This window comes from Apus apus, chromosome 10 (assembly GCF_020740795.1).
Source record: "Apus apus isolate bApuApu2 chromosome 10, bApuApu2.pri.cur, whole genome shotgun sequence".
NCBI lineage: Eukaryota > Metazoa > Chordata > Aves > Apodiformes > Apodidae > Apus > Apus apus.
The window spans coordinates 19,156,296-19,176,270 of record NC_067291.1 but is presented as its reverse complement, the minus strand read 5'-3'; the positions used below and the strand labels follow the sequence as shown (position 1 = coordinate 19,176,270).

Genomic DNA, 19,975 nt, shown 5'->3' with positions numbered 1-19,975 from the left:
TTGTCTCAGAAGTTTTCATTTTTCCAGGAGTTCAAAAGTTATCTCAATTCAACACATATTTAAGCTACTGGCTTGCTTACATTTCAGTGATGAAATTTGTAGCTGTGGAATTTTTACGTCCTTAGAAGTGTTTAAATTGCCAAGTAAGGTTCAGTTTATTTCTACTTTTCGGGAGCCATATGTTCTTGCTGCTTGGCAGCTTCAATTTGCTAATGCTTTCCATCTGGCTCATGCAGTAAAATGTGTAATTAAGAACAACTTTTTGTATGTTTATCAAATTTTAAATATTGAAGAATTCTACTAAAACTACTTGATGTATTTCCACCTCACCGGAGAGTGGGAACTATGGAATATACTTCTTTTTGTACGTTAATTCTCTGTTGCTAAACTCTTAAGGACACATGTTCTTCATGCCTTGAGTCCCACAGGTTGCTTTTTTTTTTTTTTAAATAATATACCATTTGGCTGTGATTTGGTTGCCATTTAAATAATGGCTATAAAAGTAAACTGTGACAGTATTTGAGCTGAACACTGAGGCTATCAATACGTGATCAAAAAGCATGTTCCATGTGCTAGGAAGTAAATCAATTAGGGTAGTGCCAGCTCTTTGAGAGGGAGACATGTCTCATGCCAGAAGCAGAAGCAGCACTTGTGGGGTACTTGAGGAGACACAACTGATGACAGAAGTTTAGAGACAAAGTACCCGTATCAAGTCAAGCCTCTAAGGTGGAACGTAATACATGTTGTATTTCCTCTGTTCCGAGTGGCTTGTGAAATGTGAACAGTAGCAAGAGGAAGCTTATAAGCTGAAGGCTTGCCTGTTCTTTTTCTCAAAGGGAAACAGTTTGTTGTTTTCCGGTACCTTGTTTTGGTTGCCGAGTTTTGCTTTGGTTCTTTATTTTTGTCTCAAGTGATGGAATAAAATTCTCTCAGTAAAATTGTTGGGTAGTTGTTTTTTTCTCCCACTTGACCCATGCTTTTAAATTTGGCTGGAGCCTCAGAGTATGTCCCTGCTGCTGTCTTTAAAGAAGAGGCATTGATGTGAGAAGTGCAGATTTCTCCTCTCTGCAGCAGCCAGGCTAGCAAAGCAAAGATTTATGGTCAAATTCAGTGTCCAGTTACAAGCCACTCAGTTTGAGCATAAATCTTTGCTTTGCTAGCCTGGCAAAACAAGCAGGTGGAGCTGTAATTTGTTTAATGTATTACTACAAGTTGCCTTAATTATCTGTGAACTTAATTTCTTTCTGAGCTGTGAGAGGACCACCCAATATTTGCTGTGTTTTCATACATAAAACTCTAGAGTTATCTGAAGGGAAAAAAAAATCCTGAAGCAACCCTTCACCTTTCAGATTACAGTTTTTTAGAAAAAAAGAAGTTTTCTATCCCCCTTTAATTTTAGTAAGGTCACATGTTTTTATTCCATTTTCTCTATGAATGCATGTGCATTTCTGCATTATCTGCAAACTAGCGTGACCTTAATGACTTTGTAAGTTACTGAAACTCCTAGTTAGTGTTGTTTGTATAATCTTACTGCGGAATCCCTATCTGAAAAGAGTTGAGTCAGAGTGTATCATTAAACACAGATTATTTTGTTGGAGTCAAATATACTAAAATGATGCAGCCCTTACTATTGTAATTGTAACTTTGCAAGACATCCTTTGATGCAGGTACAGACTTTGCCCTGCTTGCCCATGTAGCTTCAACAGCAGAAAATACAGGAACAGTAGTAATGACTTTTTCTTTTTTGACCCAACTTCTCCAGGTAGACATGGACAAAACTGGGGAAACACGGCTTATAGAGCTGGATGAGTCATACAAGAGTGAGCACACAGTGTTCATAACACCACCCGAGATCCCTCACCTGCCAAATGGTGAAGAGCACCCTCTGCAGTACAGGTAAGCTAGGGACACAGTAGGATACCAGACAAATTCCTAACAGCTGCTCTTGCAGAATTTAGTTTCTAAGTTCTTGTGATAGCCACCAAGTATAGGGCATTTTTTCTGTCTATGTTGCTCAAGTAAAAATGTGTATGTACAGTGCCTAGTGTGCCAGCTCTTTTGAAGTTGTAATAATTTTGTGTGTGTGTACACACACTTAATAATACTTAATAAAGCTGGCTATGTGTTCATGTTACATTGTGCTACCTAGTGACACTTCTTAAGGTTAAAATGGAAATTAATGCAGCCAGTCTGCTGGCCTGCTGCTACTACTGATAGCAATAAAAGCTGCAGGTACTCTGGAAAAAGAGTACGATTCAAGGAATCACTGAAAATTGGTGTTACTAATTTAGTAGTTATATCAAAGGAGTTTATCTAGTGGTTTCTTCACTAATTCTGAGGAACACTTTCTAATCCAATTTAATTTAATCTTTTAGGTAGCTTGATGTTTTTCATATTGATTTTTATAAAAATCTTTCCTGTGATGCTTACTAGGGTCTAAGCTACACAGATATTTTTTTTAATTAGCTAGAATCAATACTAATGCATTTCACACGTTTATGAAAGAAAATGCTGTGAAAGCAAACATTTATCAATTTTAGTTGTTTACACTAAAATAACAGGTTAAGAGATTATCTGTGCAGACTTGTGAAACCATGCAGGTGGTTTAGTAAGCTACTTTGTCAACTGTTCCTCTAAAGGTTTACTTTTATATTCTTTGTTTCCTGTGTAGCTTGCAGTGCAACTGTGTAATTTATTTTGTTTGCCATTATGTGGGGTGTTTACTTTGGGGCTGCCCTACAGGAGTTAAGTGACCTGTTTCTTTTACAGCTATAATGGGTTTCCAGTGTTAAAACTAGATTTGTTTGAGCGACCGGAAGGATTTCTCACAGCACCAAATAACAAGCTGTCCTCAAAAGCCAGCAGTCCCAACAGCCCATCACCAATGTTCAGAAGGACTAAACAGGTACTTGCAGGTATTCTTGTAGTGTGAGTTATTTTGGGAAGTGACAGCTTGGCTTGCTGCCTTCATCTTGAGGTGGGCCAAAGACTGGCAGTGGCTGATAGCATGACTCTGGGGTAGCCATGCTAGTTGTTGTTTAGACATTTACCTGTGATTCCTGCCTACACTGTATTGCACAAGGCCCCTGTACACAGAACGTCATTTGTTGGGCTGTCCCTGTACCTTCTGCCTTCTTCATACTGTTCTCTGTGAGCTGGGTGTAGGTATCAATTTTTTTTGTTGCCTTATGCTGTCTAGGCCTTTAAGAAGGGCTCTAACTTTGAAATGTTTATTACAAAAAAACGCAGACCAGAAGTAATAGACATACATATAAAGAAATCCAAATATTTAGGAGGAGTATATTGCAGAGCAGCTGTTTTTGGTATGACTTACTCTGCTTTGATTTACTTCCCTACTTTATTATTTTCTTCATATCAGTGTTGCAGTTTCTCTAGATATAATGATACATGTTCAGTTTTTAGTGTGTAGGTTTGTCTAATTTAAATATACATAAATAATCTTTCTGATTCTTTACAGGAAATTAAATCTGCACATAAAATTGCAAAGAAGTACTCATCCATACCCCAGATGTGGTCCAGATGTTTGTTACGTCACTGCTATGGTCTTTGGTTTATCTGCCTTCCTGCATATGTCAGAGTGTGCCACTCCAAAGTCAGGGCTCTGAGAACAGCCTATGATGTGCTACAAAAAATGCATACCAAAAAAATAGATCCACCTGATGAGGTAAAATAAGTGAACCCCAGAATTCCAGAAACAGCCTGTGGGATGTTACTGATCAGGGGAAATGTTTGACTGTCCAAGCCCCAGGGTAACTGGTGTGTGTTTCCAGGTGTGCTACCGAGTGCTCATGCAACTGTGTGGGCAGTATGGTCAGCCCGTGCTAGCAGTGAGAGTGCTGTTTGAAATGCAGAAAGCTGGTATTGACCCTAATGCCATTACTTATGGCTACTACAATAAAGTAAGTATTTTTTAAAGGGGTGGGGGAGGGAAATTACATTTTTATCCAGGCAAATCGAAGCAAGCAAAATAAGGGAGCATGTCAGATGTAATTCTGTCCTTTCTAGTAACTGGGAGAAATACGAGACAGAATAACTGTTGTTGTCTTTGTTTTTGTAGGTTTTAGAAGTCTACTTTATAACTGCCAGTGTAGCTTAATGTAAAATTTAAGTTAATAGTTTCACACCTGACTATTTTGTAAGATGACTTTGACTTTGACATTTCCAAACCAGGCCGTGTTGGAGAGCACCTGGCCTTCCAGCAATCGAGGTGGCTATTTCCTATGGATGAAAATCCGGAACGTTGTTTTAGGAATAGCACAATTTAAAAAGGCATTGAAAAAGCTACCAGCAAACACCTCACATACAACTATTCCTGGTAGAGTATTCCCATCCTTTTCTTCTTTATTTTCATACTGATAAGGAAATTATTTCAAAAGATTTTCTCTTGTGAGTTTGATGATAAAACCATTTTAGAGAAAAGTAAACAACTTGCATAACTTTTAAAAAACAGCCTTTTTAAAATTTGTTTCTTTGAATCCAGAACAGTCTGCCCTTTTATTTATTGTATCATCTCTTTATGGAGACAAAAGAAGAACCTGAAATCAATGTGATAATTATCCTGGTTTGTACAATAGCCAGTCTCGTAACTGGCAGAAGCTTCTGTCCAGCCTTGCCTCTTTTTTTTGCTTTCCCTCTTTTTTGATGGTAGTTAAGAGGCAACTTTTTTTAAGAGACAATTTTTTACTTTCTAGACTAAAACCATGAGACCTAAATGGATTAACTCTGAGACCTCTGTGCTAAAATGAACCCATTTTTAGATGCCTTTTAGAGTTCTTGAAAAGATTTGGCAGTTGAGGAAATAAACCAGGCAACAGAGTCAAAGACAAGCAGTGCTTTAGTATGGTATTTAAAAGAAAAGTTGAAAATTACCCCTCTAATTTCATCCTTCAGTGTTGATAGTGTAAAAACCAATCATTTTTCTCACTTTTTTGTGGCAAAATGTTGCCTGTTAATTGGAATGTACTTGATAAGAGGCCTTTGAATTACTGTTGATACTCAGTTTATTCTGTTGAACAATGTCATGCTATTAAATACCATAATAGTCTTTATTCTGTCATTGCCCTGCTATGATAGGGGGACTTTCAGACTTGGGCAATAACACATCAGTCAAAGAAGAATCCAAGCAAGGGAAAGCTTGTCTTCAAGATATACAAGAACAAAAAGAGGACAAGAGAGAGAGTGACTCCAGTTCTTGTATGTATCTTGGGAATACAGATATTTAGTTAATTGTGTATAAATAAGAATTTCAGCAAAAGCTAAATGGGGCAGCTGATTTTATATTTTTTTTTCAGTGAGTCTGTGTGATAATGCCAGTTCATGCCTATGTCTGAAGTTCTTTTCTCTAAATGTATTTTTCTGGATGTCTGATGGTTTAACTTTTAAAATTATAGTTCTTTTTTTGCCCTCCTCTGTTTCAAATAAGTGATAATAGTAAAATAAAGGCTTAATGATAATTACAGCTTAATGTTTTTGTCTTTTATAAACTTGAATTGCTTTATAGACATAATCTACAGGCAACACTTTTCTACCAGTTTTTCCTTGTAAATCCCACAAGAATAACTGAATTTTTGCAGGTCTGTGAGAGCAGATCTAAATTAATTAGTTGGCTCCACAGAATTCTCAAAATGTAGGAGATGCATCAGAAATGAGGAGGGCTTTGGATTTGCTGTGGACTTTTTAGTTTTCTTCAGGTTTTACATCTGCTGCTCATTATTTCCTTACCTACAGTTGAGCAGCATAGACCTCATGCAAGATCAGATTGTGTAGTTACAATGTACAAGTACTACAGATTGCCATATATGCATTCCTTGGAAATACTCCTCATAATCAATGTTCTCCAAGAACTGTCTGTCCTTTTCTGTATCCAGTGTCTGAAGTGGAGAGCACAAAAGGGAGTGGTGACTGCCTCTCTAAGCTGAATTACCAGAACTCAAGTGATGCCAAAGCTGCTTCCAGCATCGTGCGGCTCAACGGTACTGTTGACAACATGGTAGCAGAAGCAGACACAGGTGAGTGGAAGAGAAAGTAGATGCTGATTCTTGTACAGTTTTGTGTCTGTATATGCCATGTTAACACCAGCTAACAAGCAGTGTGCCTGAGTTCTGTGTTCCACAAAACATATAGCATTTTGTTGGTGTAATGGCCATGGCTGATGTAGGAGTGAGTTTAGGTTAGTCTGCCTATGCTGCTAGGGAGGTGCAGATGAATATCCTGCATTTTCAGATTTTTTTGGTTTTGTTTCCTTTTTTCTTTTTTCTTTTTTTCTTTTCTTTTTTTTTTCCTACAGATAAGGTCTTGTTTTTTCCTTGTAACCTTCAGCAGCTAATATATTGCCTCAGGATGGACTGGAGGCTTCTATGCAGTACAATTAAAAGAAACTTTCAGGCAGCTTCACTAGTTGTTAGTAGTATGTGATCTGGTTATTCTAATACTGTCAGCTGTGCTTGAAATACTGTAATGTCATACTTTAAAGTCTACATCTTTATGCTCTGGCAAAACAATGGCAATTTCTTTGGTAGTGACTCCTGTTGGTTGCTGTCTTAATAACTCGTCAGGTTAAAAAGCAGTACTTTTTTTTTTCTGCCACTTCCTAGATACCTTTGCTGTCTCCCTGGAGACTTCTCTTGATGGTGTGTCTCAGAGTACTCTTGAGTTGTATAATCTGACACCCTTCTAAATGTTGTATCATTTGACCATTCCTTGAAGTTATGACCATGGTCAACTCAACTTTACAACCACTAGCACAACACAGTAAATTTCTGTGTTGTAAACTGTTTGAAAGATGAGACAAATTTCCATTCTCTTGTGATTTTTAGTGTTCTTGCACTGCAAGAGATAAAGCACCTTGTTCCTTCTGTTTTTCAGAGAGTTCTGTAGGATTGCTGTTTACATCACCTTTTGAGGATGCCAGTGAAGCAGAAGTTCTAAAAAGCAAATGCTTAAGAAAGAGACACAAAAGCGCCATCGAACCTGACCTAAGGGAAGTGCCATGGGAAGGCAGGAGCCGTAACCTGAGTGGAGATGGCTTAGTGGGACTCATGATAAATAGCATCAATCAGGAATCAAACCCTGGAGAAATTGTTGAAAAACTAGGAGCTGATGCCAGAATCCTATCTAGTGCATTACAGAAAAGCATAAGGCCAAAAACTCTTAATATCAGAACTTCCTCTTTGGGATCTAAGAGAGAGAGCCTGGAGAAAGAATCTAGTGATGAAGATGCAGCTTTTGATGGCAGTTTTACAGATAAAACAGAGTCTCCTGTTATCTTTGATCTGGAAGATTTGGATGCAGAACCAGAAACACCTACAGCAGTGAAACCCTCCTGTGAAAAATCTAGAAGGTTGCAAAGAAAGAGCAGCTTTCCAGTAAAGCCAGTTGAAAAGACCGATGTTGAAACTGGGTTTGATCCGCTGTCTCTGCTGGTTGCTGAGACAGAACAACAGAAAGAGGATGAAGAGGATGAGGATGACAGAAGTGTTTCTACACCATCTGCAAGACGAGATTTAGCTGAGGAAATAGTCATGTACATGAATAACATGAGCAGCCCCTTGTCAAGTCGTGCCCCAAGCATTGAGTTGCAAAAACCCGGTGATGACAGAAACGCTAATAAAAAGAGCCCAACAGTAATCCAGCCTTGTAGGAGGTCCAGCCTTCCCCCCAACTCCCCAAGGCCATCCAATCTTACCAAATCCAAGAGTTATCATGCAAGGCATGAAGAAAGGCCAAGAGACAGACTTTGGTCCTCCCCAGCTTATTCTCCAAACAGTCCAGCAAAGGAGCAGCCAGCGGATGCTACTGGTGCATTAACACTGGTGTCTTCACCTTCATTCAACCTAGATACTCTGTTAACACCCAAGTTTGATGTTCTAAAAAGCAGCATGTTTTCTGCTGGAAAAGGGGTTGCAGAGAAAGCTAGCAAGTGGTACTCAAAATTTACCATGTATGCTGCATCCTCTAAGGTAAATGTTTATAATTACTTGTTTTTTTTCCCCCCACAAAGCCGAAGTTCCTATAAATGAAAGAAAAAGCTTTATAAAGGTTTAATTGCTGATTCCCAAGTGAGGATACTCCCATTTCAATGACATGAATCATGGTAGACTGTGTGCATTAAGTTGTTTTATCATGTTGGAATTGTCAGGACCCTAATTTATTGCTCTGAATCAAACAAAATTTGGGTCTAGCATGGGTTCAGTGTATATTTAATGGGAAAACCTAAGTATACTGTTACATGTTGACAGGACAGAAAGGACTGCTCTGCCTTCCCTTCTTTACCTAAAGAAAAGTACTTAAACCATAATGGTTTTAATTATTTATAGCTTTTATGAACAAGGGGGAATCTGCTTGTATGGATTACCAAAGTAATTTAAGGCTAATTTGGTATAGAGGTAATTTGATTAGAAAGTTTTTTATTATTATCAACTCAAACCAAAATTAATTTTATTTCCAATCCTTGGGAATGAAAATAGATGCATTTTGCTGTTATGTTATTGTCTTAATGTGTTTAAAAGCAATCTGAGGCTAATTAGCTGAAGTGTTAATGATACCTTGCTTATGCATTCCTGTAGCTGCTAATAACTTCTATAGTAACAGTGGGAAAAAGTATAGGATTAAAATATTTAAGTTTTCATTTACGTCTTTTTATTCAGAGAATGTCTTAAAAAGAATCCTCATGTAGCTGTGTAACCCTGAGAGAAACTTGCCTTGTTTCACATTTGTTCTGAATACAGATCTGAATTTACTGTACTTGAATTTACTGGGACAACAAAGACTGCCTCTTCTTTTCAAAAATACTTCTGCTTTCTTTTTCTCAGTGGAATTTCTTTTCTTCTCTCAGGATCAAAATTCAGATCGAGCAAGTGTTTCATCTCTTGGAGCTCTGGACTCAGAATCTGCTTCTCTAACTGATGAAGATGTCTGCAATGATTTTGAAAGTGCATCTCCTCAGGAGAATAACGCATCAGAAATCAAGAGAATTGGCCTCAGCAGGACAAGCCTAGAAAGCTCAGCTTCCCATGATGGCTTATCCAAACAATTTGACCAGTGTGGTAAGAGACAACTTTTGCATTGCATTCATCAATCTGAACAGAAATGTTCCAGTTTTAGAAGTTGCTCTTTCGTAATTCTCAGTTTGGGATCATTGCTAGTCCCTTTTGTAGAATGAGTAATTTATTTATTTTTTTCCTACCTGCTAACTATTACTCATACAGATATGTCCATACCTATGGATATTTTCATTGTAGAACCTTGTTTTGGGTGTTTTTTCTTTTGGAATAACTTGTGTAGTAACATCCTGTCCCTGAATAAGTTTCTGGATGCTATACCTGTGCAAATAAGAGACCCTTTGGGTCCTTGAGTATTAGTGTAATCATCTAATTTGTGTCAGCTGTAGAGATCCAGAAGAATTCTATAAAACTGTCAAACAGTAACTCTAGCAGTGTGATTTTGTTTTTTAAAAGTAGTATTAATCTTTTTTGAAAAACCATTTTTCTATAAGCCACTGTTGAAACTGATTACCAAACAGACTTCATATTTCTTTTTGCTGATCTGCTCTGGATAATTGGAAGTGACTGTTGGATCAATGTCTATACTACTGTCTTTATGGAACACAGTGTGTTAAGCAGAGTCAGGATGAAAGGAAGCTCTGTCTACTTAGATCCTTCACCTTAGCACCTACAAGAGCATGGCCAGATTTGGCTCCCTAATGTGTGGGATGTGGAGGAACTGGTGTGGGGCAGTGGAGGCTGAGGCCACAGCCAGGGGATTGGGGCATCCTGAGGGGAGTCTGGCTCCACTAGTGGGGCAAGGAGAAGGGTCAGGGTATCTGTGGTCACATGCAGCACCTCTTATCCTTCCCCAGTTTTTGTCCAGAGAGAAAGTGTGGGTATGAAAGCATTAATATGTAAAATTTGTTTCCAAGCTACCAACTGTTGTAAAAGAAGAAGACTGAACATACGGAATTTCTGTGTTGGTAGATGTTATTTCTGCCGTTGTTGGTGCTGGGCAGATGGCAGCCTCACACCTCCCGTTGCTTTCTGTCTGAGGAGATCTGATTGATTGCACCTTCCATCACGCGTTTTATAGCTGCAGTATTGTTTGACCAGAAAAACAGTTGGCTAAAAATGCTTATTCTGAATAACTAATACTTTGGGTTTCTTCTGTTAATAGGTTCTCTTTCCAAGTTCCCTTTACCGGACAAATCAGAGTTGGTATCTTCTTGCAGTACGAGCAGTACCAGTGTGTTTCAGAACTATGCTATGGAGGTACAGGATGATGTATTGATTTGAATTGCTATACTAAAAGCATGTCTTTAAATATAAATGCTATCTGCATCTCTGTTGAAGTTCAGAGTTTAAGAGTAATCCTCTGAAAGATAGCTAAATATTTCTGTGACAGAGTTAAGTTTTGTTTCAAACCTGCTCTAGACATGCCTTGATTGCAGTCACACCTTCTGGTCCTTAAAGTTGCAGTTCTCAGGAGCTTGAGAATCAGATGCCTTTGAAATCTAGCATCTCAATTAGTTTAAAGTGAAAATACCAACTCTTTAAATAGCACTATGCATTTAAAAATGCAAAATAGATAACTAGGTATTTCTTATTGTCAGGTCCAGTAAGATCATTTTGCTTTTCACTATTACACTGGTTTTGGGTTGCTTTTTTACTTTCTGTTCCAGTGGATTTGTTTAATGACTGGTCATTTTCATCTCCCTCCCCACCCCCCAACTTCTATTATATTGGCAGCCTCTACAGAAGAGTTTTTAAATTCTAAGAGTAATTTCTATAGCTGCAGAAGTATTCCTGTACTATTATGTTTGCAAACATAATGGTTTGTTCTGTTGTAGGAAGTAGACTGAGATCTGGAACTACACTCATGAAATAAATATACTTTAAACGGATTTATAGAACAAAGATTAAGAAATCTTTCAGACTCTAGTTCTCATTTTTTTTTCCTATATTTTTATTTGCTTGGTAAAAAAGCAGTAGTTTTGAGAATGTGTAATAAGGGAGTTGTGTTTTCTGCTGTCTTCAGGTCCTCATTTCAAGCTGTTCACGGTGTCGAACTTGTGACTGTTTGGTTCACGACGAGGAAATCATGGCAGGTTGGACAGCAGATGATTCAAATCTCAACACCACGTGTCCCTTCTGTGGCAACTTATTTCTACCTTTTTTAAGTATAGAAATCAGAGATCTGCGGCGACCTGGACGGTAATAACATTATTGGAATTTCCCTCGATTTTGAGTACTCGTAATTCTGAAGTGGGTTTTTTTGGTTTTTAGATAATACTAAGCTTTTTCTTTCACTGCAGTTATTTTCTGAAGTCCAGCCCTTCTACAGAAAACATGCAGGTCCCATCACTTTTTGCAAATCAGAGTGGGAAGCCCTGTAACACTGCAGCTCCTGTTGGCCTTGCTACATCACTGGTGTCTGTGCAAGAGGACATAAATTCAAATAGGTAAACCTGCATTTTCTGCACAGAAATCACTCAGGTTCCCTGTGGATGTGCACGTTTGCTATCAACAGAAATGAATTTAATAAGATACTGTCTGAAGAGGAGAAATGGATTTGAGAGGGGATCTCCTCACACCCTCTCCTTTATTTCTGGGTTGGCCACATCATGCTTTTCCAGCATGGGGTTTATCATTTCATCTCTAATATAAAAATCCATGTAGGCATCTGTAACTCTGAAATTGTTATGCACTCTTTTAGGATACTTGTCTTGATTATCAGTGCAAGGAGGAATAAAACTTGCAGTGTAGCATGAATGATTGTGGTGGCTGACGAGGTAGAATTTGAGGTCTTAGCTCCAATTTCCAGTTTTTCTGTCTCTGTTCATGTTTAAGCATTCAAAGTAAAACAAAAAGCTGAGATTCTTAACTTTTTTTTTTCCCCTTTAGCAAATCTAAGCAGCATGACAATATCTGTGCCAGAAGCATCCAGATTCCCTCAGGAAGAAGACAAAACACCTCTGGGTCAGATTGTACAAGTCACCCTGTAGCAAGGAGTATCAGTACTTTTGGTCCATTGGAAGAAGATGAGAAGGAAAACCAGAAGATGAGCCATATCATTCCTACTGGTAGCCTGCCTGCTACTTTGCAAGGACCAACAGTGGGTAGTTTCTCTACCTTGAATGTTATTTTTTTAAGTGTGTGATATATTAGAGAACTGTGAAACAGCATTAATTAGAAGAAGAGAATTAGATATCCCAAATTACAAAAAATACTAGGTTTTATTATTTAAACTAATATTAGTTGTAGCTTTTAGATGTTGGTGTGTCTCATAGGGGAAAAAAATGCATTCTTAGGACTTTGTAAAGCCAGTTCCATTCCAACTGATGGCATCTTTTCTTTTTTACCACAGGATTCCTTGGGCCTAGAATGGCACTTGCCTAGTCCTGATCCTATAACGGTTCCTTATCTCAGTCCTCTAGTGGTATGGAAAGAGCTTGAGAGCTTACTTGAAAATGAAGGGGATCATGCAATAACAGTGGCAGACTTTGTAGATCATCATCCTATTGTGTTCTGGAACTTGGTGTGGTACTTCAGGCGCTTGGACTTGCCCAGCAACTTACCAGGATTAATACTTTCTTCTGAGCACTGTAATAAAAACTCAAAGGTATGGAATTGGATAGAAAATATTGATGTATGAGAAATACTTGCTTTCCCATTTAAGAAATTATTAGATAATTCAGTAACTCTTAGAAATGTGTCTCACAATATGCTGGGCCTGGGACTGAATTGGTAAAGAATGTGTGAACTGAAGGAAAATATACATAACTCCAGAACATGGGCTCAGCTTGTGTGGGTGTTCAGCTCTTAGTTACACCGTGATTTGTGCTCCTCAGTTATGAAGAAGATAAGTTTCTAGTTGGTTATATTGCAATTTGATAACTTGTTAAGTAGTAGAAGGAGGAGGAAGTTAGGATTTTAGGACTGTAGAAAGATAAGCAAAATAGTAACTTGCTTAGTGAGGCATCCCATTCAGATTTAGCTTTCTCTGGTTTTACAGCAGTTTTAATAAGGTTTTTATGGTGAGGTGTGAGTATATCTCCTAAGTACAAAGTACTCTGTCATGACTTTGTAATAAGGTATTTTTATGTATGCATTCTCTTGTTCAGATTCCACGGAACTGTATGTCAGAGGACAGTAAATATGTGCTTATTCAGATGCTGTGGGACAATATGAAATTGCATCAGGATCCAAGGCAGCCTCTCTATATCTTGTGGAATGCTCAGAGTAAGCTTTGTTTCTTGCGGGTTTTTTGGTGTGTGTTTGTTTTTTAAGAGCAATTTTCACGTTGAGCAACTGGAGAATGTGCTTTGAAAAAAAAGATGGATGTCTTTGTGGATAGTTTACACAAGATACTGAGTTTTGATCATGCTACTTTTTGTCTTGCAGGTCAAAATCGCACTCTTTTGTTTGAGAGTGAGTGTTCAGTTTGGTGTTGCTATTCTAAGTTTGTGTGATTTGTTTTGGGAGGGAGGGTGCTTGAACAAGTTGAGTTTTTCAGCATACCCATTTCAAATCATTTACCAGTATCTCCAGTGGCTTTTTTTCTTCATTGGGAAGGGAGGAATAAGAGGGAATATATTTCAGTGATACACTGAACTTACATTGATAGTCCACCCATTTAGCTTGTTTTCTTATTTTTAGAATTTGCTTACCAAGAATTTTGTTGCCAGTTTTGGACCATATGCCTGAAAACAGCTCATGACCCATTACAGCTGTTGAGTTTTCTCCTGTGTGCTTTTTGTTTCTTACTTTGGTATTACTTTGCCTTGATGTTTATTGTTCTTTGTTCAGTACATATCTGTCAATGTTTTTGCAGCTTGTGTAGCCTCTCACCTTTTAAAAATAACTTCCTACTTGTCAGACAAAAAAGTGTATGTTCTTACAGCATTTCTAATGTTTTTCAGCCCAGAAGTATCCAATGGTCCACTTATTGCAAAAAGATGATGACTCTTTTAATCAGGAGCTCTTGAGAAGTATGGTGAAAAGCATTAAGATGAATGATGTGTATGGACCAATGAGTCAGATATTGGAGAGGCTGAACAAATGGCCACACATCAAAAGGCAGAGGTAAGAATATGAACATTCCTGAGTGGAGCAAAGTCAGACAACAATAAGGCTTTTGTAATATTAATTATATTTTCATACTGTGTTGTTTTTGTGTTGGTTTTTTTTTTTTAATTAAAAAGCAGTGTTTTTTCAGCAGTGTTCTCAAATTTATCACTCAGTCTGGTAAATATTCTTCTTTTTTGTGATCATTTTCTCAAACTTCTTTTAGAAAAAAATTTGAGAAACTATTATTCTCTTTTTCTTCTCCGCTCAATGTGAAACCATATCTGGAGTATTAAAGTTAATAACTCCGGGCAAGAAAAATTAAATTCATAGGAAATAATTTTCACTAATTCCTCTGCTAATGGAAAAAAAGTGTCCTAAATCACAGAATGTGGAGTTATTGATTTTAATTGATAATAGGATAGAATAGTCTTTTCAGCAGTTGGAGCACAGACAGGATTTTTATTTGCTTGTCTGCCTGTTTTTTGAAGATGATGTAGAAATTCAGGAAAGCAAGATCCTGACCTGTTTGTCAAGTTTGGTGGAATTTGGCTGAATGGTTGAAGTGCATGCTGCACCCTGCAAGCACTGGGTGCAACTTCCAGCACGTCAGGGGATGCCTTAAGGACCTGCCACGAATGATGCCTGTATGTGGGGAGTCCAGGGCATCCTGCAGAGGTCAACATTTTGGAGGTGGCAATCATAGAATGGCTTGGGTTGGAAGGGACCTAGATGATTATCTAGTTCCAACCCCCCTGCAAGGTCAGGAACACCTTTCACTAGACCAGGTAGCACAAAGCCCTGTCTGGCCTGGCCTTGAACACCTCCAGGGAAGGGGCAATTGTGAATTATATTCAAAATGCCCCTTTAAAAACAAGTTACCTTTAAATGCTTCCATCTAGTTTTAATATAAATTGTGTTGTGATATATTATTGCAGTATATAAATTGATCTTTTGTTGTGTTTTGTTTTTTTACAATTTCAGGAGCCTTTACAGAGAAATACTATTTCTTTCACTTGTTGCCCTAGGAAGAGATAACATTGATATAGGTAAGTTTTATAAATTATTCAGATAAGCACAGATGATGAATATAAGCAAACCAGTTTTTCATGCTTCCAAAGGAAAAAAATACTCTAGGTATGGGCCGTTCAGTGGCAAGTGCTGAATAACAAGGACTATACAGTTACATTCTGCTGATAAGCATTCTAGCTGTCATGGTATTCGGGTTGTGGTTTTGAGCACAGTATGTAGAGGTTGGTTTCTGTTTCTGCAGATGCTTTTGACCGAGAGTACAAAATGGCCTACGATCGTCTGACCGCTAATCAGGTGAAGAACACTCATAATTGTGATAGACCACCAAGTACTGGAGTGATGGAATGCAGAAAGATTTTTGGAGAACCATATCTTTAAATATACTTGGATGAAGAGGTCTTGTCTGTGATGTATACCAGTGTAAAATAACCACTTCAGTCACAAGGAACATCTCAGTCTTCAGTGTTCAAGAACATATGTACGAATGTCCAGTGGCAAAAGGCCTTGGAAAGATCAGACCTCTTTACAGTTGTGGAAATGGACAGAGTGAAAAATGGGCCAAATATTAGTTCCCTGTCCCATGTCCTTTCTGCAAATCAGTGTGTGGAATGAAGATTCTAAACAAAATCAGTTCTTTAACTTGGGGCAATATATTACAGTCCCCTTCTTAAAAAAAAATGAGTAACAGTTGTACAGAAACAATGCACTGAAACTGATGTGAGCAAAGTAAATTCTTCAAAATATATTGTTTACATGGAATATTCATGATGTTATGAAGAGCTTACAAAGTTGTATTATACATATTTTAAATTGTTTATAGTAAGTTGCTATTTTTTTAATTTTTTTAAATTACTGGAGTGAATTTTAAATGGACTTGCTGCATAAGCAATACAGTGCTTATTTTTTTTGCAGTAAACTGCTATTTATAGTAACTTGACCAGTTACTTTTTGAAGAGTGATTTGTTTTGGAGCAGAAGAGAAAATGTTAAGCTTCACCTAGACAGTACTCTAGTTACAGGATTTCTCTACGTGTTACCACAGCAATCAGAAGGAAGGTATAGTAAACTTCTGTAAAACTCTACTAATGAACACACTGATGTCTGTAAAACACTTCTGTAGAAATCTCCTCTTTCTTTTCTGTTCCCTTCACTCCCTGCTCCCTAGTAAAGAGAAAGCAGACTGAAGAGTCCTACAGATTATGTCATGGAATTGGGGCATCTCAGCTTCCAGCATTTGTTAATGTGACCTCATTGCAGACATAATCCAAGGCAAGTGACAGCCTGCAAGAAGCTCCTCATAAACACATGGTGTTCAGAGTCTTGGTGGATGTGTTTGAAACACACTAAATATGGCACCTCCATAATGCTAATCCAAAGCTTTTAACTGAAGTAGATACAGCAAACTTGCTGCAGGGAATATATAGAGAATGTAACTTATTGGGGCATATTGTGCATAGTTAAACGTCCTTGGAATGTCTGGTCTGTATTTCACAGGCAAAACAACTTCTTTGTTTTTCTTTCTGTGAAGAAATATGTGATGTCAGTCCTTGTGGTGGAGCCATGGCTTTTGACTCATGTTTTCTTGTTCTAGAGATTTAAAAAAAAAAAAAAGCTTTGTGCTCTGTCACATAGCAACTCCTCTCCAGAAGGGAGGCTGCAGAGAAAATAGCAGAAGTCTTGTATGGAGGTGGGAAAACAGACATTGAGTTTGTATAAAACACCCTAAACAAATGAAGTCGTGCTTTAACAAATAGCTTTATTTTAAGTAATGTTAATGCTTTTCCAATTCTGATTCTTTTAGCTGTTGCTGTTACAATACTTCTAAATATTCATCTGTTACATTAGATTTTATATTCCTGCCTGCCTACCAGCAGGTATTTTAAAAAATCTATTCAGTTTGCAAGTGTAATAATACAGCAATATTTAGTTAGGCAGAAAGGCGATAAACTTTGAAGCTCACATTTACTTTATTAAATGAATTAGAGTGAGCCTCTTAGAGGCTTAAATGGGAAGCAATGCTGCTATGAAGCTCTCTGTAACCTCCTCCCAGACCTCTGTAAAGTAGTAAGAAGATGTTGCCCTAAGGAGAAAAGATGTAAAATTTGTAAAGCTGCAGGCAAATGCTGATGCTAGTTGCAAAATGCAGTCTTGTTGGATAGAGCTTTCATTGGGTAATACCTCTTCTCTAATTTGCTGCTAATTATGTAGCTGACCTTTTTGGAAGTATTCCCTCACCCTGAGGTGGAACTAGCTATGCTACAGTTACCAACATTTTTCACATTTAATTTATTTTAACAGTATGTGATGCTTTCTTTTGTACTGCCATGCTTGTAAAGTATTCCTCATGCATGAAATAGAGCTACTTTTTTGCCCAGGTAGATGGTAAGTAGTGTATCCATATAGGGTGGACTCATACCCCCTTCATTCTTCTTAACTATGGTGAACAACAGCAGGTTATTTTTTAACACCTTCACTGTAAGCCCCCCTGTTCTGCTCTCCCCAGCAGACACTATTTACCAAGCAGAGCTGCTCCCAGCAGCTGCTATGTCCATACACTCACACGTCTGTGCTCTGCATCAGGTGGTGTTCCCAGCTCTCCACAGTTCTGTTTCACACGTCATGTACCATTTGGAGCAGCCACTCTTTTATAGGACCTTCAAGCCATGAAGGAGGGCAAGTGCTCTTTCCAGAGCTGCCATGGTGTGTCAGAGGTGCTGAGCTATGAAGCAAGAAGCTTCACAATTCCTCTTTGAGTCTGGTGAAAGCGACTGAGCCCAATCTCTGACCACCTCTCACTTACCAGGACCTGACAGTGCAAACTGTGTGTACTAGGACAGGGATCAGTGCAACACTTGTACTGCATGGCCCACTTTCTCCATTCTGGTCCCAGCTTAGTTGTAAGGATTTCCAACTGTCTTCAGGCTTATAAAGCCAACAAGTTTGCCACTTCATTCAGATATCAACAATCCTGCCAGTATTATCAGGAGAGTACATGCTGTACCAGGAAAGGGATTGTTTCTACATCCTTCAGACTAACAGTCTCACTGTCTCCTTGCATCCCCAGAGTGGCACTTCTGAAGCATTACTGATGTTTGTTTGGGTGTGCTTTTAAATTACTCCATCACATAGTCATTCAATTGAAATAATTAAATGTAACAAATTGTTTTATAAAGTCTGTTGCAAGTCAGTCCACTGTAGAAATACTACAATAAAATATAGTTGGAATAGTGATATACTCTTAAGTGGGAAATTTTCCTCGTTCAGGTCATAATAATGTTGAAAATGTAGATCCTGAGGTGGATGATTTTTAAGCATCATAGAATTCAGCATTGAAACAGTTTTGAAATCTCTGTCCTTTATTAGAAAAGCAATTTGAGTATATTTTCCAGTACTGCGAAGATGGATAAATAAAATATTTGAGACATATTTTCAATTTAAAATTTTGTATGAACTGAATTTTCTCCTTTTGTGTACTAAATAGTGCTTATGTCAAAAACCTTAAGCAGAGGTTTTACATTTGCAGTGCAATATATATTTTGCTTTACTTATGGTTCTACTGGAATAATTATTGGAGATGAAATACTGAAATGTGAATAGAACTTGTGCTGTTCCTCTGACACTGCGAACTGGTTCCCATTTTGAAAAGGTTTGTTGTTGGTACAGTTACAGCCTCATGAATTAGACCTCCACTGGCAAATTAAATGTTTGGTACCCCAAGAAAGAGAAAAATCCCTGCTTGTAAATTCTTTGTATGACAAATGGGAGATGCAAACAATAATGACAGAGAGGGGTATTTCTGGAGACTATCTCACTGGGATTTAAAAATGGTACTTTGTTAGTCTGCAAGCAGCACTTTTTAAATGGTTGTAGATTTGTAAATATGTAATGTTTAAATTTTATTTACCAAAAACCCGTATGTTGGATGTTTGCTTTGGTTTGTAGTTCCTTTAAAATATGCAAGTCAGTGTTCACAATGTTACGTTTTTTTGTCTCATCCAAAAAAAGAAATTTTACAGTGAGTCAATAAAAAGCTTAAATCTTTCTGTTTATTTTCATTAGCACTTTATTAGGTGGATTAGAATGACAGAAAAGTCTGCAACTCCTAACTACATTGTTTGCTCACATGAAGTGGTGTTAACAATAAACCTTTCAGGTTTGTTGATAGTTTATGTCAGTGGCTCTTTTTTTAAGTGGTTATGTAGAAGACAGTGCTAACAACAAGAATTGGTGCTGGGTACAGGAATCTGTAAATCTCTTTAGTGTCAGGATGAAAACAAAACCCAAGTAGTTCAAGTTCTTACTGTATTTCTGATTCCTGGTTTTAGCTTTTATTAGTGGCAATATGGTTTTCTAGCCCCAGATCTCTTTAGTCTGGTTACAATAAGATGTAAATCCATTTGACATCACACATGCGTTGTGGCACTTCTGGTAAATGTTAGAGATTGTACTTCAGATACAGTTTTAAAAGGAGCCATATGGGTGGTTTTCAGGATTACTGTGCTATTCTAATCCTGTTCTGCATGCAGAAATAACTCTGGCTGTTTTGCTTTTTCCCTGAAAACCTTACTATGAAATTTCCCACAGTCATAACAGGACCAGCAAAAAGCTTTTCCTCTGAAGTGCATCATGAGTTCTGTGTACACTTGCTTGGAGGTATGTGTGGAGTGCCAGAATGGCATTCATGGAAGGATGCAAAGTACCTCCGCAGAGTAGAGCTGTGACCAGCCAGCTGGGAGCTGCTGTACTTGTTCTGAGGGAGTTCACTTCTGAGATGCAGGACGTGTGTCACACAACTGTTTTAAACAGAGTAGCTCTGTGAGGGTAAGCAGTAATGCTGTTCCCACTGAGGTGAAGTGCATTGATTTCAGT

General features: G+C 37.9%; 1 protein-coding gene across 4 annotated transcripts in view; it reads left to right on the top strand.

Moving 5' to 3' along the window:
• DENND4A (DENN domain containing 4A) overlaps positions 1–19,149 on the top strand; it is a 52,794-nt gene extending 33,645 nt beyond the window's left edge. For 3 of the 4 annotated variants that reach the window (XM_051628213.1, XM_051628214.1, XM_051628216.1), the window contains 19 exons: positions 1,763–1,896; positions 2,770–2,905; positions 3,479–3,685; positions 3,792–3,920; positions 4,192–4,336; positions 5,095–5,214; positions 5,889–6,029; positions 6,886–7,979; positions 8,855–9,065; positions 10,186–10,280; positions 11,047–11,222; positions 11,324–11,470; positions 11,913–12,123; positions 12,376–12,630; positions 13,133–13,250; positions 13,413–13,439; positions 13,931–14,093; positions 15,060–15,124; positions 15,349–19,149. In XM_051628213.1, coding sequence (XP_051484173.1) covers positions 1,763–1,896; positions 2,770–2,905; positions 3,479–3,685; positions 3,792–3,920; positions 4,192–4,336; positions 5,095–5,214; positions 5,889–6,029; positions 6,886–7,979; positions 8,855–9,065; positions 10,186–10,280; positions 11,047–11,222; positions 11,324–11,470; positions 11,913–12,123; positions 12,376–12,630; positions 13,133–13,250; positions 13,413–13,439; positions 13,931–14,093; positions 15,060–15,124; positions 15,349–15,485 — 3,711 coding nt within the window. In that variant the 3' untranslated portion in view covers positions 15,486–19,149. The remainder of the gene's footprint in view (positions 1–1,762; positions 1,897–2,769; positions 2,906–3,478; positions 3,686–3,791; positions 3,921–4,191; positions 4,337–5,094; positions 5,215–5,888; positions 6,030–6,885; positions 7,980–8,854; positions 9,066–10,185; positions 10,281–11,046; positions 11,223–11,323; positions 11,471–11,912; positions 12,124–12,375; positions 12,631–13,132; positions 13,251–13,412; positions 13,440–13,930; positions 14,094–15,059; positions 15,125–15,348) is intronic. The other variant, XM_051628215.1, reaches the window with a different exon arrangement.
• The last annotated feature ends 826 nt before the right edge of the window (positions 19,150–19,975 follow it).